General features: G+C 47.7%; 1 protein-coding gene across 7 annotated transcripts in view; it reads right to left on the reverse strand.

Moving 5' to 3' along the window:
- The window catches only part of LOC119442710 (aquaporin-7-like), a 104031-nt gene extending 102085 nt beyond the window's left edge, over positions 1 to 1946 (reverse strand). For all 7 annotated transcript variants that reach the window (XM_037707682.2, XM_037707685.2, XM_037707683.2 and 4 more), the window contains exon 1: positions 1487 to 1946. In XM_037707682.2, the coding sequence (XP_037563610.1) occupies positions 1487 to 1564 (78 nt within the window). In that variant the 5' untranslated portion in view covers positions 1565 to 1946. The remainder of the gene's footprint in view (positions 1 to 1486) is intronic.
- Positions 1947 to 22802: the final 20856 nt, after the last annotated feature.

Consider the following 22802-nt stretch of genomic DNA (forward strand, 5'->3'; position numbering starts at 1 on the left):
TAATGGCTATTTACATAGGACTTCCAATCTACAAAACAAATTGGTTTTAAGCTAGCCACAGTTACAAAGTTTCTCAGAAACATCCAAGGTGTATCCGGTACGGAAGGAGGGATCTTCGAGAGTACCCACCGATCGAGGTAGTTCAGTGGCCATGACGTTCTGCTACTGAGCACGAGGTCTCGGGTATCACTTATATTTAGCTTGCACGCTAAAGAAAACCCAAGGAGTCGAGGTTAATCCAGAGCTCACTACTACGGCATCCCAGAAAACTCCATGTGCAGTTTCGCGAAGTTAAAATGCCACAATTTAATATTATCTTTGAAAGCATTGAGCCTATACTGCGTGTCTGAGTATGCGTTCCATGGACGTACGTTGCGCGGAAAACAGTGTTCTATTGTTATTGAACAAACTTCCTGCGAGCGCCGTCAAGTCTCGGGCATGGACGCGAGAACTCTGACCACGAAAGCTGTATACAAATGCGCATTGTATGACATTAAAAAGGTTGCAATGAAAATGACTCATCCGAGTAACACACGATGCATTTGCTTTTCTTGCACTACAACAACATCATCATTATATATAAAGATGGCTGCACAGTTAAAAAAAGTACAAGAAGAACAAAATAGGAAAGCCTAAAACAAAGGAAGTTTGTGCACGTTCAACCAGCTGGAATATTAATGAAGACTGTAATCAACAGCGTTACAACCTTTATTCCTGGCATAGACCGCACACGCTCGGATCAACCTGTCCGACTTTCTATAAATAAGTTCTCCTTCTACCACACTTACGAGCCTTTAAAAATTCCAAAAATAGTGATCATAAAAACAGTGAAAAAGCATACATCCGTAACGCTTCCGCAGGTGCTTAAAGTTTGTGAAATAGCCAGACTACGCACTTTCAATTTTGCTGATCACGCGTGAAACTCCTGCATGCAAATTTTCATTTTTATTTAATTGCTTCTTCACCGATGGTAGGGCTTCAGACAGACCAGACTGCCCTCTCTGTTCAAAGGTTTTCTGTATATATGCTCCGGTAGCTACGTGTGTTTTCGTTAGTATATATACACAAAGTGTGCGCAAGTAACGTGGGACATCCATCAACTCCGTACGTTGGGTGAGGAAACAAAAAAGTATATTTGGCAACATTTAGTAGCTCGTCACTCCCACTACGGAAGGAAGACCGTGAAACACAATAATAGTGCCATTACCAACCGATGTTAACAGGTTACTTGGCTCAAGCAGCAGTTACGATCGAGCGACCGAACGCTCCACTAAAATTTCTAACGACGCGAGCACTTCATAGCAGATACATCCTACAACGCGCTCACAACACGACACTTCTCTTAACTCGCAGTAGGCTGTTAGCAAAGGTGGGAGACCCGGCAACAAAAATGATAGTCAGGTAAGATGAATGGATTTGTCCACGTTCCGTGTTTTCGATCAATAAGCACTCACAATTAACAAATACAAAAGGCATCTTCGCTCACCACAAGGACGAACGTTCCCAGGAGTTCAGCGAGGACTTCACGCACGACGGCGTTCTTGATCTTTACGCTGTCCAACATCGTGAATACGACTCGAAAATGTCGACGCGCACTTCACAATACCAGGCGACTCGCACAAATGACAGCAGGTCAGGAAATTAAAGAAATAATAATGATAATGGCAAAGTAAACAAGTCCGCGTTCGCCAAGACGTCGATCACCCGTCTGGCTATAACGGAGATATCTTCTTCTTCCAAGTCCGCGTAGCGGCGCCCGAAGTAGCAGTCCCCGTTCTTGCTCCTTCGAGTGCGAACAAAGTAATGCGAGATTCTTCTTTCGCAATGGAAAGAGGAAACAAGAAAGATAAAAAAAATGAGGTGAGATAATGGAGACGAACACTGTCGTCGCCTGTACGCGACGTGAGCTCTCGCCGCGAGAGGTGTAATCTAGATTTGCCGGCGTCGTCGGCAAGTGGTTTCGTTTTTGTATCGCAGCCGCCGCGAGTCAAGAGCTGGTAGAGAGGAGAATCCGGCCGGCGCGATTGGTTCGCGGGTGTTACGTCACTGGGCGACGTAACGGTTCGAGCTGGCACGCGCGCGAGCGCGCTCGCTCGTGCGCTGCGGTGCGGTTGCCTTTTTTTCACGCAGCTGGGCGATTCTGCGCGGCGACGCGGATCGGAGCCCTGTTCGGCGGAGAAGATACCTTTGCAGGAGACGGGCGCCCGGCGGGATAACCGCCAATTAATGACGTTTTCCGGGGCTCGGGGCTCTTTAATTACCGTGATTTCGGCGGCGTGGCGCTCCCTGTTTTATTGACGAGTGATGTCCCAATTAAAGTTTATTAAGCCACGTGTTGTACGGATTAAGTCGTTGGACCGAGTTTCTTCCGAAGTTTTAGGAGAATGGATATACACCCCCAGATGAAGAGAACTTAAGCAAATGGGCCGAACTCGCAAAACCTTTTTTTCGTGATATTTTTCATTGGCTCGCGGCCTTCGCTAATAGTACGTAATAGTGCGTCCAGCATCAAGATTTGCTGGAATTTTCTCTTACGAATTATTCTAGCTTAAGAACGTTTTGTGAATATGGGCCCTGAGAGGCCAGCAAGAAGAGACGCTTTCCCGTCGCAACTTGAACATAATATTAGTCATCATTGTCAGCCAGTGATAAACAGTGTTTAGGAACGAAAGAAATTCGTCGTCCCTTCCACTCCGTGAAGATGGCTAACGAGTGAAGCTGAAACGTGCGGCCCCATTGCTTACCACTGGGTTAATCCCGATGGTTCATTAAACTATTTCTCAATTATGAGGTTACATACACTTTTGGCTGCTACGGAGAGAACGACGTCACTGATGGTATGCCGCAGTCTGCAGTTTTCGCTTGTGTTCGATGTCTCGAGTTTGCTCGGCGGCGTGGTTAGTAGCATTCGCCCGCCCATTGCCGCTTGCGATTCTTCAAAATTAAATTGCTTCAAAGCTAATTCTGCCCTTTACGTAAGACAATGAATGGCTGATACCCCCTTAAGCAATAGCGCATGCCCCCGTAAACACGGCCTCTCCTGTTACGACGACAGAAGAGAAGGGAAATTCTACGTTGGAATGATGAGCGACAACGCAGCCAGCTGCGGAAGAAGAAGACGACGACGACGAACGCGGGAGCAGTGGCCCGAGCGCGTGCCGAGCACGAGCGCAACCCGAGGGCCGCCAACGAGCCAGCTGCGGAAGAAGGCGACGACGCTCGAGCCATTGCTGATAATGATAGTTTTCTGTACACAGGCGATTTCGGCTAGCCATATAAGCTTCGCTTTAAAAACTACTTGAATCGACTTCACGGACCGTATTCACAAAAAGCTCTTTCTCTAGAATTGTCCATAAGCACAAATTCGAGCCAGCTTGTTGATGCTGGACATATTATTAGCGAAGGCTGCTAGTCAACGCCAAAGAGCACTTACGAAAGAAAAGCTTTGTGAATTCGCCCCGTGATGCTCTGATAACAGTAATCTGCTTCGTTTGCAGTGGGTCATTTTGCGTGCGCGCATGCTTGAGTTCATTTGAGTTTATCCAGGTCAGAATGTGGTACTTCAGAGGACTCCAAGGGCCTTTGAAGATAACTTATGTACGGATTTTGGCTCTCTTGGTTATCTTTATGCGTTCCGCTCGTTCAGGTATGATTGAGATTCTTGCTACAGCTTAAAGCAATTCACAATTTTCCGTCTATGTAGTGGGTTTTAGGTACCCAGGATAAGATAGTGAGCTCAACGAACGACAACGGTAAAGGAGGTATGTGTCTCAGGGGAGAATTAGAGCTCAAGATAGACTGGTAGGGTGGCGCACAATACATCTGAATGTTGATTTAACGAAGGCGTGCACTGCATACCTTGCCTGGACTACACTCAGGGTCGCCAACTCCACACGCAACTAACAGACGACTATGCTGCCATCTAGAAAGGTAACTTCAGCTCATCGTTTCTAACGCGTAGTCTACCACTTCGTAAATGTTTATCTAGTTCATGCAGCCGGACTGGCTTGTACAAACAAAAATGCTTGTTTCTCACATTAAGAAAGATGTGCACGAGACAAGGACGAGCTATAGTAGATGACACAGTGGTTGTGCCATCTACTTACTATAGTTCGTGGACTTTGCGCTGTTTTTAGTATGAAACCTAACCAGTTGGGCATCGCATTTACCAACGGTTATTCCTTCCTTATCGGAATAACCAACAGAGCCGCCCGCCATTATTTCGGTCGTGCCGAAACTGTAGAGCACATTCTGTGCTACGGTCCATCATTCGACGACCAAGGGTGTGCTCAGCTCGGTTAGTTTCGCCGCTTAGATGACAGACCATTCTCGGATGCAATGGTTTTGGCACCTTTGGTCGAAGAACTCTGGTAAGCACAAGGAGAGAGGAAGAGAGAAGGCAGGGATGTTAATCTGAAAATGGTATGTGTGGCTACCCTGCACAGTGGGACGGGAAAATGGGAATAAATAGAAAGATGAGATAGAGAGAAAGGAAGGAAAAATTGGCTGTGGCTTAACTCAGTTATACCTGGGTGTGAGTAGCGAGAGGTACGGTTAATGTTATTGTTTAGCTTGGTGTTTCATTCTGTCGTTGATCCGCGGCCCTGGCACGAGATACCGAACTATACGACGAACTATCCTCATCTGAATGCACTCGCATGGCCGCTTCGTACTTAAGACGCTTCTTGAGGTGTGCGGCTCGTTCTTCCTCTGTCTCCTCGGCTCACTGCATCCTCTTGGATTCGTTCCGACGACGAAGCCTGGCTTCTTTCAGTCTCTCCGACTCCCTTTCCATATCTGCCGACAAATCCCACTGAGCCGCCGCTTCTATACGATGCAACGCCGGCTCCTCCGGCGATGCAACGCCGGCGCTTGCTAGGCAACGGCTGAGCTCGCGGTTTCACCGGCTCCTCCTCTGACGTCATGCCAGATGGCGCAGTGCTGCCAGCTGCGGCGGTTGCTAGGAAACGGCTCAGCTCGCGGTGCGGCCACCGACCACAGCAAAACGGCAAGAATGCGGCCAATGTAGCTCTCGCTACAAAAAAAAAGGGCTGTTAAGGTGTGACCTCGTGCGCACAGCATCACGCAGCCAAAGATGATGTGGCCTTCGAAAAGCACAATAGTGCCTTCACTGCCTACTGGATCGGTGATCAGTGAGGACGATGTTCCAGTAGCGTCTGCACGGACGGTGTATGATCGTCAAGTCGCTACAATGCATTAGACCTTGATAGCCTTTGCATATAAAATCTAGGATAGTGGCACATTAAGTGGTCGATCTCCACCTCTTTGCAACCGCAGACATCACATGCAGCATTTTCAACCATTCCTATTGGCGTAGAATTTCTTGAAGGTAACTGCTAACCAAAACCGACACAGAAAAGGTACCTCGCATCGGTGAAATATAAGTGGAGGTCGTAGTTACGCCGAAGGGTTTAGTTTGTACGCTAGTTTGCACAAAGCCACTGAAGCGCTAATGCACTTCAAGGCAAATGCACTATACATGCGTGCTTTTCGCCATACGTAAGTGAACATTCATCTGTGGGTATGCGCACACTGACTATATTCCTTATCTTTCTTGCTCTGCTCACGTATAGACTATTTTACGGAAGCATTTAGGTGCCGCCATCTTGAGCTGTTAACGCTGCTTTTCTCTGTCTTTAACAACGAAGTGTACGTTACTACAGTCGATTCGTAAGCATAAGAAAGTTGTATAAATGCATTTAGCGTTCCATGGCCATGTTACTGCGACCTCACTTCTCATAAAACTTAGAAATTGTTTGTGTAAGAGCCCAAGATGGCGGCGCCCATGAATCGAATATAAAATCGGTAGCCTAATGGGCGCGACCATGCTTAAAGTACCAGCCTTTCCCTCTCTATCTCTCTCTTTCCAAGTTAAGCAGCCATTAACAAGCCAGGGACTGGCGCCGCCTTCAAACCAACACATATCTGCACGTATCGAGACTGCACGCAATCTTTCCAGAGGTATACACAACCAGGATATGCCCCTGGTACAACGACCACACAGCCACACTGACACACATTACTTTCCTATCTCTTTACCTCCTCCTCCCCTCTCTCCCCAGCGTAGGATAGCAAACCAGATCTCCTCCTTCCGCCTTCCTGCCTTTCCCCTTTCTTCTGTCTCTCTCCTACTACTACTTACCAGTGTACGGCGCTGAGTCATGCTCTCTCAAGGGCTGCACAAGATAGCGTCAACCTTTCCTTTCTCAAACAAACCACTTAGCACCAGTGCACGGAGCGCCCAGCCCAGGCAGTATACAGGCTGGTGAGATCATCACAAGCACTCTCAAAGTGGTCTTTGGTGGCACGGCTTTCCGAGATGGCACTGGGAAGCCAACTGGCGACCCCGGACCAGGCCCGGCGAGCCGCCGCGGCTAGTGGGGCTCTACAAGAGGGTTCCACCCAAGATTAACCACATGGAGCTTCTTGGCACAATAAAGTTGATTCATTAATTCTCTAACCATTGCACCTACCCCAAGCCAACATTCACTGTATGCTTCTCGTGTGCTCATATTCGGACAACAGCGATTCGCTCAGGTATTTCATATCCTTGCAACTAGATTGCGACCTTGGGCAGTGTGATGCTGCCTTTATCAGCGAGACGCTCTGAGACAGACAAGTGGCGTTCCGTCTCTGTTGACTAAAGATAACAATCAATGTTGCGGCAGATAACGCACCTCCTTTTGAGGGTATCTGCAAACGTTCAGCGCTATCCTGCAGGAAATGGAAGCGTACGGCGCGCTCGTAAAACGGTAGCACGTATTCATACAACTCTATTGCAAGCATTGTATCGCAAGGAGCTATCAGCAGACGTGAGACGGCATCCTGCGTCACTCGTGGGTAATGCTCCACTCTGACGCAAAGTTCTCGGAAGAAGCATCCACCGTTCCGTTCCTGGAACGAACGACGCATCCACTGTTACCGATTTAACTGAAGGCTAAACCCGGGAGCGTCCCCGCTAAGATTGGAAAGAAAGATCATATGGAAACTTCCCAAGGGAACCATAAAGCAGCCTGTCTCTACCTTCCCGCACGCCATTGCGCAAGTTTCGGGGCTCGGATGCCCAAATTTCAGTTACAGAAATAATGTAGCGCACTGTACCACTGACCATCGCCCGTGTTACGATTTGCTAACGCTCTTTCGCACCATATCAGCCAAGCTATAAGCTGTATTTGATTCACTCTACCATTTGCCCGCAGAGAACTTGTAAACTTGAAATGCTGTCCTACCACGGAACAGCTGTGCCCGTACTGAAAAAAAAAAAACGAAAAAAAAATAAGAAACAGTCCATATGCTAGAACTGTTCGTAAGAGCGAATTCCAGCCTGTCATAATGCTGGATATGTTATTTGCGAAGGTGTCCGGTCACCTCACAAAGAGCACTTATTAACGAAAAGCTTTGAGGATTCGACTCCAAGAGTTTACCTTGTTTGTTGTTATTGTTGTTGATGATGATTTAAGACTTGTAAAAACACGAGAAAATTGGCAACCGACCAGCCGGCTGTCGCAACAATTTGTAAACCTCGGCACTATAATGTAGGAAAATAAACAGGTCTAAAAATGAAAATGAATAAATAGCGTCAAGATATTAAGAGTATACGGTCTGCACACAGCCTGTGCGCACAAAGCTGCTGCCGGCACACTAAAGTATACCCTTTTCTCGACTCTGATAATAAAAGCATCAAATTCTCTGTAAATAAAAAAAGAAAAAAAAATACGAAGGAAAAGAAATTATGGCCGGTCCAAGTCAGGATTAACGAGAACTCAAAGTCAAATACGGAGCACATATGACACGTGAACGTAGAGGCCTTGAGAGAGACAGTCCCGGTGTCCGTGGCAGAGAGTTTTTCTCTTCAGAACAACCTCTGGCAACCACACTACCTCTCCTCCTCCGCCATCCCCCCTAGGTCTCTCGCTCGCGCAAGCAACCCCAAGACACGCGAGCGTTTCGTCATGTGTGTCCAGGGCGAAGGAAATAGTCGGGGTCGCTGCGCTTCGTGCGACGAGGTGGCCTGTTCCGCGAAAACGTCCTCGGACACGGCACGGAGCCAGCGAAGGCGCTCGCGCCCGGAGCGCGTCAAGCGAACCTCGTCTCGCCGGAGTGGCCAGGAGAGAAGCCGTGCCTCGACCGCGACGCGGTGTTCTTTCTGTGCACTGCGGGAAACGCGGTTTCAAAACCGGGCTGCACCGAATGCACCGCGGTGAGAGCGAGAGCGAGAGACTTGGAGAGTGACCCTGCGGTGAAAAGTGAAAGAACGGTGTTTTTTTTTTTTTTTCTCTCTCTCTCTCTGTGGGAGATTATCAGGCACCTCGGCGCTGTCCTGTAATGCCGTTAGTCTAACGATGTTAGACATCGGCAAGGCAAAGAAAAAAGAAAAGAGAAAAAAGAAAACGTGGGAACACTTAACTTTTAGCTCGTGCTTTGGTAGTACAAAACATGGTGAACGAATAAAGGATAAACGAGTGGTAAAACTTACGTCAAATAGACGAACCTGTGTAAATAAGTGCATGTCGGCGGTGGTTCTGGTGCTGGAGATCTTAGAAGTAATCGGACACCGTCCTCTACAGCATGCTTCGTATAGCTCTAGCTATCGCCCGTGTGACACACACACACACACGTGTGTGTGGTGTGTGTGTGTGTGTGTGTGTGTGTGTGTGTGTGTGTGTGTGTGTGTGTGTGTGTGTGTGTGTGTGTGTGTGTGTGTGTGTGTGTTGTGTGTGTGTGTGTGTGTGTGTGTGTGTGTGTGTGTGTGTGTGTGTGTGTGTGTGTGTGTGTGTGTGTGTGTGTTCAGTGCGGGATTCGTCAGTGACAATTACTGTGTGCTGATTCAAAGGTTAGCACTGTGCACCGGGGCTGTCGCTAGCACCCTGTATAACAGAACGCATACCCTGTTCAAACGCCCAACTTGCTCACACACATTGCAACTGTGGGCGCTTTAATAACACTTGCTGGGAACTTTACGTCTGGAAGCTGCGCAGTGAGTGTCATTGTATGGAAATGCTTCGGATCAATCTTGGCATCGGTACCTCTCAGCGCTCGCCGCATCGCTATCTCTACTGAGATATAGCAACAACGTCAATTGCCAAGAATAATCAAGGGTGGCGTCTAGCATTCGCTGACGCGAAGCGTTTTTAGACAAACGGTCACATCACGGAAACAGTCGGACAGACAAACAGCGCTGAACGAAACAAAAGCAGACACGTGACTCTAGGCGACGTACCGACTCGCATTCTGCGTCTGCGACAATACACTGTGAACGAAATCGGCCCGTAACCTTTGTCGCTTTTTGTGCGTCGAAGCACATTTTCCTCGCCCTTCGCCCATGTTTCTCTCCACTCCTCATTTCTTTTCGTTTCACTGTTTATTTATCCGTACAATGCTGTCCGATAGTTCTATAGCGTCGGCTGCATTGCCAGACGGTTACGGTGCAGGTAGCAGACTTTGCTCATGACACGCTCGCGGACACACTCACCAAAACCGCACGTGTGCACGCTAAAAAAAATTTAATAATGCAGTTTCACTTGCCAAAACCACGATCTGATTATTATGCACGCTGTAGTGAGAGACTCCGGAGTAATTTGGACTACCAGGGGTTCTTTAACGTGCACCTAAATTTAAGCTCACGGCTGTTTTCGCATTTCACCCCCATCGAAATGCGTACACACGCTGACGCGGACATTTGACATCACAGAAGGCTTTCTAACTCTGAACTATTTTTCTAGCCTGTGAAATTGTGGCACTGCGCGTAGACTTTCACCTGTGACTTCTAACATTGGTACTTGTTCGCATCAGCGATCGCTAGCCCAGTTTTGACGTGCGTTCTCGTGACAACGTGCCGTGACAACTAACGTGCTTGCCACAACAAAGCTGCTTCGAATTCACTAAACTTGATTGTCAATTTAAAAACGGGTTGATCCTTTTCCGGGCCGCCTTGGTTAATGATACGTTATTTACCTCGACTGACCGGCGCCTGCTTCTAAGCCGCTCTGTATAGTGTATTAACTTCCTGTAAAATAGCGGCCGAGGGCTCGTATTCATGCAGCAGTTAATACGTTACAGTTGTTTGTATAAGAACACGCAGTGACAGTGGTGAATGCGAAGGTATTACTCGCCGAATAACGTCGCAAATAACAATCGTTCTTACTAACGAGGAGCTTCCCGAATTCGGCCCATAATTCTCACGTGACCATCGACGTTTTCAGCCTCTAGCACTCCTGAAGTATTCATAACTTCTTGGTTGTATACGGCGCACATCAGTATTTATTTATTTATTTATTTATTTATTTATTTATTTATTTATTTATTTATTTCAATACCCTAAAGGCCCTAGTGGTCATTACATAGGGGGGATTTCAGGTCAGTACATAAATATCATTTATAAACAATATAAAAAAGAATACTTACAACAAAACAAGAAAAAAGAAACAGCGAGTTAATTTGAACCAAGGTGTCCAGAAAAGCATAGATAGCAACAAAAAAAAAAAAATAGCAGAGCAAAAAAAAATAGAATCAACCAATTACATCAATGACGAGTACAGAACATTTTGTTACATAGGCATTAAAGAACTGATCATGAATACATTGGAAAGAACACTGCATACATATAACGTATGTATGCAGTGTTTACGTATGTATGTAACGTGTGTGTGTGTGTGTGTGTGTGTGTGTGGTGTGTGTGTGTGTGTGTGTGTGTGTGTGTGTGTGTGTGTGTGTGTGGTGTGTGTGTGGTGTGTGTGTGTGTGTGTTGTGTGGGTGGTGTGTGTTGTGTGTGTGTGTGTGTGTGTGTGTGTGTGTGTGTGTGTGTGTGTGTGTGTGTGTGTGGTGTGTGTGTGGTGTGGTGTGTGTGTGTGTGTGGTGTGTGTGTGTGTGTGGTGTGTGTGTGTGTGTGGTGTGTGTGTGTGTGTGTGTGGTGTGTGTGTGTGTGTGTGTGTGTGTGTGTGTGTGGTGTGTGTGTGTGTGTGTGTGGTGTGTGTTGTGGTGTGTGTGTGTGTGTGTGTGTGGTGTGTGTGTGTGTGGGTGTGTGTGTGTGTGTGTGTGTGTGTGTGTGTGTGTGTGTGTGTGTGTGTGTGTGTGTGTGTGTGTGTGTGTGTGTGTGTGTGTGTGTGTGTGTGTGTGTGTGTGTGTGTGTGTGTGTGTGTGTGTGTGTGTGTGTGTGTGTGTGTGTGTGTGTGTGTGTGTGTGTGTGTGTGTGTGTGTGTGTGCACAAAGAGAATTCGTATTGGCAATTTTGAGGGAAGTGATACGCAGGCCGCTTCGTTTTGCTTCCTGGTGAATGTATTTCGATATGCCAGCCACTCTATGAAAGGGATCGATCGCTATTTCTGTAGTAAGCTTCATAACTTTCCTTATTTGTTTAGCATGCAGCGGTAAAATCTGCCCAGCCTGCATAATCTTCAAGCCGGTTTTTCGGCCCACTTGAGCGCACGCCAGCCTCCGGGGAAACGAGTTCTATTATCTGCACTTGCTTGTAAAGATAGTGATTTGAAAGTAGGAAAAGCGCTTAATTCTGCAATCCTTTAGGGAGCAGGCCGAGCGCACCGGCTGATGTAGAATTTGCACAAAACCCGGGTTTACCTCCCTACCTTTTCTAATTACTCGCAACCCGCGACCTGAGGCTTGCTGCGTACGAGAAAATAGATTACATTTACATCACTTCATTTCCCCGTCAATAAGACATGACGGGAAACGCGAAGATGTGTCTGTCGGCGTCGCGTTGCCTGATACACTTCGTGCCAACGAACTCTATAGGCCAACCAAGGCACGTGCATGAATGATTGCGCTTCGGAAATGCCAGCGAGCATGCTTCGGTCTTCCGAGCTAGCTGCACACGACGAGGCGGGAGTACCTGAACAGAATAATACAGGCTCCTCTGCACAATGGTAAGAGTGAAGACGTATACAATCCTCGTAGAGACAGTAGCTCTGCATTGGTATAGGCTCTCGCGACTTTAATAACGTTCCGCCTTTAGGCTGATCGCATTCAAGCCAAGGCGTTTCGAAACATGCGTTTCGATGTGACAGTCAAGTTTTCTGTTGCCCACAACTTGACCGTTCCTACATACTGCGAGCGCGAGGTCCTTTAAAAATGACAACGGTAACATAATCAACATTGCAAACACAGAGAAAAAAACTTGGAGGACACTTAAGCTTCGCCTTTAAGAGTGGAACGCGATAACTTGAGCTTGCAAATTACCTCATGTCATCCCCCCACCTAACTTTATGCCGTCCTCGACTGTGCTTCCTTTCCCTTGGCATCCATTCTGTAACTCTAATGGTCCACCGGTTATCAGCCCTACGCATTACATGGCCTGCCCAGCTCCATTTATTTTTACAGCACAGCTGTCTATGGTTAGGATTCCGGGATTTTTGCGTGGCGTAACGTCGACAGAAAACAATGGTGGGCCGATCCCGGCGGCAGTGCGGGGCAGAGCGGTGGTTCATACCCCCCGTAAGGCAGAGACTACAAGCAGTGACTCGTCGCAAGTGAAAAAGGGTTTGGGTTTGAGTTCCCGCGTAACAGAATTATGTTTTCTCGTATATTCAAATTACAATCCGATGCTATCATGTCTGTAGGCTGTGTGTAAGTCGTATACTTCACGATTTTCTGTCGCATTTTACTCTGAAAAATTCAGTTGGTTCACTAACGCCTGTGCGCCACACGGAGAGCCTACGTGGTTCGGGATGAGCGGTTCTGGATTATTTTTTCTGACGGACTACGAAGCCGACGCCGGCACCGGAACGCTATCGCTACCTATCGCGTTAAAAAGGCCAACAGAAACACCGGTTTGCGACGCGTTCGAGCGAGTCGTTGGACGATTTGCTAAACCAGCCCCGGCAGGTTTGACGGGACGAACAATGCCTGGAACCGATCAGATAAAGAAAAAAAATGTTGAAGCGTGAAAGACATGTGAGCGCACGACACACACGGGTGCGTGTTCGGTGTCGTCGTATTCTTCGGCGCTTCGGTTCATTCGCGTGCAGACGACACGCGTGCGCGTCGTCTGCTTCTCGCGCCAGCTGCCCACATTCAGCATTTTTGGCATTTTAGCATGTGACGTCTGCGCGATGACAGCTCCGGTTTACAGAGAGGTTTGAGCAAACCGCTCGTTACTAGACGGAGCCGGTTCTGGGAGCACTGCATAGCTTGCTAACGTATATGTGGTTGGGTGGTTAAGAACTTTCCCCGGTAGAATGCAATGCCGATTCTTTTGAAGTTCTCGGTATGTCAGAAACAATCATTCCTACTCACTTTCGAACTGCTATTTGCTCTTTAACGCCATTTATTGCGTATATTATTAAAATGAGAGACATTTCAAAATGAAAGTGATTCAATCACTTTGTGATGGGGACGCGTCGCGACTTCTCTTCGGATAGCAGTGACGTGCGCAAGTCATGGGAATTCGAATGCGCCTTGCTCGAACAGAGTCAATGACCTGAAAAGCACCATACCGGTCTCATTTTAGGGGCAGGTAGACCAGATTGTTTCCACAATTCCCCGTGAGGAGAGCGTCACTTGTGATTACTTTACGCACGCTTGTCAAAGTGATACTGTAAACGCCATGTGTGCTTTTCATTATTTTTCAGTGTTTATAATCATCATGATTGTAGACCTCATCTTCTTCAGCGGACCCTGCCGAGCTGCGGAATATAATTCACGCAGGAACTCCACTGGAGTTGTCTAAGTAGCGTAAGCATTGTGCCACTTGTTCATCTCCACGCAGCGTGGTGTCATTATCAGTCAAACTTGATCCGACTAGCATAAACACTTATCAAGTTTTATCAGCCGTTATCAACCTTATCTGACTACATCCGATCCTTATCGGTTGTTATCACATTCATAGGACTCGCCCGACCCTTATCAACACTTATCGGTCGTTATCAACCTGCGAAAGTGGATGTCCAGCTAAGCTGTTGCAAAACCACCATTTCAACTGTATAAGGAGGGTATGCAATACTTTATTGATGGTTCGGCCGGATGCTTTTTTTTGAGCTTGTTGTTTGTTGAAACGTATACTGTTCTGCACGTTGTATTGGTGGTGGTGGTGAAACTTTATTTCCGAAAAGGGTCCTGAAGGACATGATTTCAGTGAATGTATGCACTGTTCGCTTCACTTTGCTGAGCTCTTGTAGCCTCAGCCTTATATACGGGGGTATGAGCCATTTCATTTTTGCTTGCTTACAGGGGTATGCGCCATTGCTTAAGGGGGTATGAGCCATGGCATTCGTATTACGTGACGGATTGACAGGTTTCTCGTTGGGTAGACATAGAAACGCTTACACATTTAAAAATCGTTGGTTAAGCCCCTTAGTGTTACACAGTACAACTGTTCCTCAAATACATCTACTACATATTCGGCGGCTGCACCCTTAATCGTTTTGATTCCTTTGCGAGAAGTCCCTGGCGCATGGCTAAGCCGTGAATACTGTAACAAGTTCGGCTAATGTAGCGTTGCTACGGTGAAAGTACGTTTGCACTGGTACACCTTGTATACGAAAGGCGTATTTACGTCTCAAGGTGACAGACAGACGTCGTGTGTAGCTTCCGTTAGGAAAATGAATCTCCCGATGGCTGCGCTATCCTTCTCCATGGTTCTTGAGCTGTCAAACGCGTCAGCACCAGCCGAGAACGCCGGTCGTCACGTTTTATACGCCGCTGCACGTCGGCTGCGTACAGTTCTATAGGGGAGCGCGCCTCCTCTGACGCATACGCTTATTTGCATCGATGGAGACACCCGAGCACCTTCCGTCTTGGCCCGCCGCAACAAAAAGGCGCAGAGGATATCGTCTCTAGCTGTCAGCTATACGTAGTCGCTCTGCAGCCTCGGAAAGAGAGAGAGAGAAGGGAAAACGAAAAAAACAATTAACTTTCGCTACCGTAATTGCGTCGCTGCCACTCTCTCCGGAACGGCGGCCGTGAAAGTAAGAACTATACGCGTCTCGTATACGTTGCAAGTGGCGCCCGGTAGGCCTAACAAGCAAGAAGCACAAAACAAAGCACGCGTAACTTGTTTGTCGTCTGCTTTTAAAGAACAGACGACGCGCGCCTCAATCTTGGCGTACGACGGAAAAGGACGCAGCGGGACCTCCGAAAACGCTTAACTGCGCTGATTCTCGCTCGAAGACCCTGAAATCAGCACACCCGTAAGTATTGCGGATGGTACGGATGAGATGACACAAGCAAATACAGCTTTTTTTTTTTTTTTTTTTTTTGTGCGACGTGCTACGTGTCCTTGCGTGCTTAAAAACCGGTATAGGTAGTCAGTCAATACCTCACCTTGAATCATCCGTGTTCGCGAACGAAAAGTGAAGGCCATGGATGCGTCGCACTGTAAAGAGCTTTCGAGTGACGATAGCGTATGGCGCGAAGTGGTGGCTCGGACTCGATCTGTCTAACGTTGCATTTCTTACGATAAACCTACGGAGATTCTTTCTTGCGGAACTGTCTATGGAACGTTTCATCTCTAATTTGAAGCATTTGGTGGACTGTACGTTTAGTTTCTGTTTAAACATAATTTCTATATATATGGTAACGCACTCGATGCTGCAGGTATGCAAATGAGTGGGCGTTGTGCATCATTCAAGCATCGGGACGCGACCTTATAGTCCTCTGGCTGTCTGTACGTCTGTATATATATATATATATATATATATATATATATATATATTTTATATATATATTATTATATATTATATTATATATATATATATAATATATATATATTATATACATATATGATATATATATTATATATATATATTTTATATATATATATATATATTATTTATATATATATAATATATATATAATTTTTTTTGCCAAAATGATCGTGGAGCGTGTTTGGCCAAGTATAACTTTTTACAATAGCCAGGTTTATGCTTGAAACGTTCTCCGTGTGGCTTGACACTCATCTGAGACGACGAGAAGCAGCGGCACATTAATTCTGCTGAGGTGCAACACTGCGTCGCCAGCCAGTTCAAACTTGCATATACAAACAAGCCGGCCTATAGCATGCGAGCTCGCGGCTATATAGTACCAAAGGGTACGGTGCAATTAACTCAACAACGTCAGTTCGTGCTCGCGAGTAAATTGGAATTCCTTTGGGGCGCAACATTCTGACAGAACGCACCTGTTGTGGCGCGGAATATCTGCGCTCGGCGGAGGACAACAAGTCACAGCGTGAAGAGGCCAGCCTTGACGTTGCCCCGCGTGTCACTTTAGTGTCCCCAGAGGTTGCGAGACGACAACTCCATATAGTGTTTTCATTTCGGCCAGTGTTGGGGTCTCCGTAAATAACGAGCGTACGAAGAAGGGGGGGTGGCGGAGGGGCAGCGTGGCTCGAACGGCCGGTATAGAGCAAGCGCTCCACGCAGCAGCCTTATACGCAGAAGCAGCTTATTAGGGTGCGGTCCTATATGAATACGTGGGTGCATGTCCGGTTGATGCAAGAACAAAAATAAAGATTGCGGGATTGTCAGGAGACGTCGGCGCCTGTAAGCGGCACCGGCTACTCCATTTTTCATAAGGCATGCATCGATAATAAATGATTTTGCTCGATGTAGTAACACACACGCATCCTCGCACGCACGCACGCACGCACGCACACACACACACACACACACACACACACACACACACACACACACACACACACACACACACACACGCACGCACGCACACACACACACACACACACACACGCACACACGCACACACACGCACACACACACACACACGCGCACACACGCACGCACGCACACAGACACACACACACACACACACACACGCACGCACACACACACACACACACACACACACACACACACACACACACACACACACACACACAAACACGCACATAACCGCGCGCATAAGCGTACGCGCGCCTTAAATACAATTACATTGTATGGAAATGTAAGCAAGAGAAGCATCCGTTCCAACGCCATCGGCAAAGGTTCCGTTGCAGAAGACGCTCTTAATTGCTCGGGAAACTGCGCTGCGCAGTCATAACATATATATATAGACATATATAGATGTTTATTTAGATCACGATGGCTCCTTAGCCAGTTTTAAAGAAGGACTTGCGGGGAAGGTACCAAACACTTTACAATAATACATTAATAATTCAAGTTGTGCCCGCTCTCGCTTATGTTAAGCTACACGTTCGCACAAATATTAGTAGAAAGGCCTTGCGCCAAAACGCCTCTGCTTTAGAATAGAAAAAGAAAATAAAGCATAAGCTACTGAAAAAAAAAGGAAGACAAATACACGAGTATCATCTCAAGCGCACTGTGCACAATACGTGCGCATTTGTCCCCAATTGAATATATACGCTGGGTAGACCTTCCCGCTGGACGTCACAGCTCAAAGTGCTTAGATCTATCATTGAGAAAGCCAGCGGATGGTGGCTCCTTCCCCGTCAAAGCACGTGTCTGCACGCCGACACGTGTAGACTGAAGGGGGCAAGGAGTGTGTTTAGGGCGGTTGTACTCATAAATATGCCGAGTCGAGACGCAGCTGGGCACAGCGCGGGTGTTAATTGCTTTGTAAACAAACTCCCACTGTGCGCAGGTTTTTGTGACCCGTGGTCGTGATGCTAAGAGATACACTCACACACAAAATAACGGCCACTGTGCATTGACCTTGCGGCCTACGTGCTGAAATTGAGTTCACAAGAGATACAAGGGTGAACGAAATGAACAAACAAACAAACAGGCATATAAACAAACAACAACAAACAAACAACAACTCGGACTAAGTTCTTGGTAAACATTTTCTAATTTTCCATTTCCATTGATATTTTCCCCAAATGTTCTTTTTTTTCTGCATTCTAGGTACGACTAAATATCTCCTCCCAGTTCCATCCCATCCCTTAGCCATCCCGAATAGTAGCCATGCGGTGTTTCTAGACTGAAACAAAACTGAACCAGTGTGACAAAGTGTCAGGCAGTCAGAAATTTCCCCCCACCTTGCACATTCTACGTAAATACCTTCCTCTAGTCTGAATTAGCTAGCCGCAGTCAGGCTCGAACACGCAATATTGTGCTCAGGAACAGAACCTTATGGCCACTCACACACTCATGGTCGGTGGGTGATGTTCATATTAGCATCCGAGCATCCACAGTGCCAAAAAACTGACACTTGTCACAAATTTACGGCCCAGATGTCTCAATCAAACAGCAGCCGTGGTGGCTCGTGGGAGGCTTACGTGATCGACAAAACGCAGGTTTGCGCCACCGTGCTTACTTGGCTCGATGCACGCGAATCACATTTACATGCACTGAAACAGGATACCCTAGCGTGTAGCTGCAGCCTCGATTTCCCCTGGGAACCTGAAGAAAATAAAGTCACACATTCTTTCTAGAAACATAACGAAGCTCCTCGTTTCGTGCAGCCATTCTCACTTGGTGAAAGTAAGCTGACCCAGCCAACTTTATCTGCAGTTTCCAAAAACTTCAATTGAATAAGCCCAGGACTACTCTCCTAAGAGAGGCATGTGCACGATAGGCAACCAGACGTTCTATACGCCTGGCTATTAATACTGAAACAGGCACCTGTACACAGCATGCAGAAGCCCGGAGGTCGTGGCAAACATGCAGGCAACCGTATGCACAGCCGGCGGAAGTCGCTGACCTTTAGTAAGGTCCTTTGCCTTCCTTAACTGAAGACAACTGCCCATAATGAGGACAGGCTCATCGCTCGAGTACGTGCTGCAAGCTTGTTTTCGAAAAGAAAGTCACTATGATGACTGAAGGATAAGAGTACTCTTCTTGTTTAATCGTTGTTGATTTTCTTCTACTGTTCTTTTTTCTTTCTTTTTTCTTTTTTTATGGCGCAATGAAATCATGACGTGACGTCTATTGTCATGAAAGGCACATGAATATCCTTCTGCATGCGTGCTCTTAATTTCGTAGTCTTAATTTCGTAGCAACACTCCTTTCCCAAAAAAGAAGAAAAAAATCAGACCGAGCCTCACGTTGCTTCCATTGTATTCAAAAGTAACGCTTCGGCATCTCCTTAGTGCCGCCTGTGAACCGAGCACACCCTTCTGAGTCTTTCCGGCCGCCTTCGTTCCTGATCCATCATTCGGCCTAATGACCTCCGTTGTATAGAGACATCGAGAAGCCGTGTGTCGTTCATCAGTATAGCGGGCAGTGCAGTGAGAGCGCAACCACAGTGGCCCGCGCGGGGCCACCAACCATCAATTCAGCGGTCACTTTCAGAACAGGCTTCCATCCGAACACCGCAATAACGCAATGCAATGTCCGTGCATTGTTCATTTGACCATCACGATTTTTTTTCCCGAACATAGGGGCGGGCACACCTCCGGGTCCTCTGAACGGGGCGTGCATGTTCTCAAAGCCACGCGGGCCATGCGCTGCCATTAGGCCCCATCGGTCGCTGCGGGAGCTAGTGCTTGCACACGCACACACAGACACACAGTACCAGCGCACCACCCAAGCGACTACCTTCTAATTGCATCGGCTGACAAGGCGCGCTTGGCCCAATTGCCGCCGCAGCGCGACCCGCCGACTACTCCCGCGGTCACGCCGGGCTCTGACCTTGGCGACCACGATCACTTTCGTTTGACTCGCACGCCGTATAGGAGGCCCGAGAAGAGCGATGCAGGAGCCGTCCTTTCTTTTGCCGTACTGTTCTTCCCTTGCAGGAGCAGTCCGAGCAGGCAACTCGACAGGTTGTCGCTGGGTAATGGCACGTGCCATGAGGTATACATACGCATATACGAAGGCGTACCCCCTGATGGACGGGCGAAGCAAACACTCCAGCTACTCCGGGGAACGGCGCTTCTTGGGGCAGTCGGAGAGCATGGGAAGCGATTTTGGTGCCGAAAACAACAACAGGCGCTAAAAGGGCGCGCGGTGCCATGTGGGCGTGTTGCAGCGGTGATACTTTCAGCGCACTCACTGTCTCATTCGCAGCTCTTCATGTGTGCGTCCGCGTAGTGTTCAACAGGGAAAATGAGAAGCGACAACTGGCTTTGCACAAGCTGGTTGGCTAGTTGGTTGAGCACATTTTACGTAGTTTTGTCCCAGTTTTTCCCACGTTGCAACCAAAACTAACAAAGGACGTGGCGATAATTGGGCACTGCCACTCGCACGGCAAAGTTCGTTATACAGTGAGGGAAAACAAACGCTGTATATGCTGCGCTTCAGAGACTGGACCGCCGCCCGCTCGCAGCACAAACTACATTATGAGAATGTTTACAACGGACGTATACTCTAAAGCTTGCTGCGCTATGGTTAGTTTGCACGAGCCCGAGAAATAGGCTGCGCGAGTGATATACGCGAGGTTGTTCCTTGTTCCTGGTCCTTGCTTACGTTGCTAGTTCTCTTCACTTCCCTGCGAATGGTAGCAAACGGTTCACGTTTGGGTTTAACATTTGTGGCTTTTACACTTACTCCATCTCTCTCGCTGTCTCTTTTACTGTGCAATTTTTACAAACAATCGTACCGGTATCGCGGCCGCCCGCGAGACGTACTGCAAGGGAATGGTAATGTGTAGACAGTAATGTGCTCGAAGAAAAGCTGTCGGGTCAAACCGAACCATCACCTTAGCAACCGACGTATCGTCCGAAAGGTGAAGCATTGATTGCGATAGCGAATTATTAGATAGCCAAAAGAAGTAAGGTTAGTCGTGTTATAAGCCGCATAAACTGGTGTATACATTCGCTCACTAACTAAATTAACGAGCAAGTTGGTACGCGCGCACAGGCAAACACTGACTCATCTCATTCGATGACCGCAGATACTCGCTGTCAGAACGCTGGCGTGATGAAGAGCAGTAGCAGCGGCGAGCGAATTCCCATTCGTGCCGCCTATCGCTTCAATGCGATCTAGGCGCTCGAGAACACAGCGCACATGAAGCCATCCGCTATCTCAGGTCGAACCCATCGGGCAACAGCTATCTCAGCCTTCGAACCCATCGTGGATTGCCTCCAAAACAAAACGCGCGCTTCCGTGCTCAGCCACCGCAGCTGGAGTAGAAGAGGAGATGGGCACTAACCTACCCCCCCCTCCTCCTCCCCCTCTTGCACGCGTGAGGAGACAGCGCGCACCCTTCCCTGCATATGTTCGTGGGGTCCCAAAGTTCGTGAGACGCGATTGTGTATGTGACGACAGCAGCAAGTTTACGACGTCGGTGACGATGGTATGACGGCGATGGCATGGCGACTGAATTAAATGAATCAACAAAGCTCATTGCACGTAACGTCACTTTGCGATCGGTTACTGTTCTATAATCTCATCCGCTGTAATTATCGGGCTAGCGTACGGCTTCCGGCAAATGTCGGAGTCCACCTTACATCAGATCAACATTGTTAACCTGAACGGCGGCAACTTTCTGTATCAGTGACACGACAATGCTGTTAACATGATACTGCGAAAAGAGCCGCTGAAACTGGTCTGGAGTGCCAGACCAGAGACAACACACAGAGAGAATGAGCATCATTCGAGTGCCGGCTGCCCGCTCTTTCGAGACTGAGTCTCGCGTAGTCGCCGCGGGCCACGCTATTGCATCACGACCATCAGGGGCCGTCACGAATCCTGCCGGAAATTTTCACGAGCCCGGAAGCGCGCGCACCGTCGCTAATGACAGACTCTGTCGACTCGACGAAGAACTGGACGATTGCATTTCCTTCTCACGTTCCTCGGCGAAATTGAGCTGACATCGCCCTGTCAAAGAATGAATACTTCAGCTTCCAGGTCTGCAGAGTGAAGGTGAAGGAACGAATTGGCCACTAGCTTCGGCATCATTGCAGCATTCTCTCGGTTCAATGGTCGAGTTTGCAGGGCTTCTTTTATCTAACAAATTGTGAGAAATAAGTGAACGAGAACGGACAACGAGTTCCCAAAGCCTGCGCTCGTTTATTCATCTTTAAAGAAAGAGTCTAACGTGCTGGAAGTTTGCTGTGGTCATTCCTGTTGGTGGAAGGATATCATTGCCGAATAGCCATTTACCCGAAGATCTTATCAATTGTAACTGTCCACGACCACATTGAGAGTATGCTTGTTACAGGTATATTCAGATCAGCTCCGTATAAGTCACTAAGGCGCTCGGGTGAACTTTTGGCTTAGAAGGGAAGAAAAGGGGGGGGGGCTGTAGCACGTGCGGTGAATGTTGGACGACGTTGGAAGCCATTGTCCAGTACAAGTTAAATATGTACCCGAAAGATGTAAGAAGAGCAGGAATCGTTGGCATTGTTTCACCGACACTGTTAACCCTGGAATAAAATGAAATGGGCGCCGCACGAAGCAAAGGTCGAGCTGCCGAAGCTAACGTACCTGAGCGCAGTCGGCGAGGTCGAAGGACGCGGGAAGCGATGAACTCGTGACTGTATCATTGTGTTTTACGGCGAAGATATTTGAATAAATACCGAACGAGGGAGATAGCACCAAAAGACAATGGTCCTTGACGAAGCCTCTACGTTTTATCTGAACTGCTTCCTTTCAACGGCGAGGCTAATGTTCGCGAACTTTACTGCCTAAGCATTCCTTGCTGTCTGCAATTCGAAGTACAGCCTCCGCGATACTTAACACGAACACGCCTTAAGCCCCCTTTTTTTTTGCTTTTCATTATTTCTAGCCTGAGGTCCTTGAACAAATGTATCGTCCTTACAAAGCCTTTAATATTAGAATCTTAAACAGCGCAAGAAAAGCGGCTACAGACTCGTGCAACCTTGCAGAATCACAACTCAATTACCAGTGAAGCTGTTTCTTTCGATCAGTAGCAATTTCGCTTGTTTTGCTGTATCCGACAAGCGGCAG

This window comes from Dermacentor silvarum, chromosome 2 (genome assembly GCF_013339745.2).
Source record: "Dermacentor silvarum isolate Dsil-2018 chromosome 2, BIME_Dsil_1.4, whole genome shotgun sequence".
Classification (NCBI taxonomy): domain Eukaryota; kingdom Metazoa; phylum Arthropoda; class Arachnida; order Ixodida; family Ixodidae; genus Dermacentor; species Dermacentor silvarum.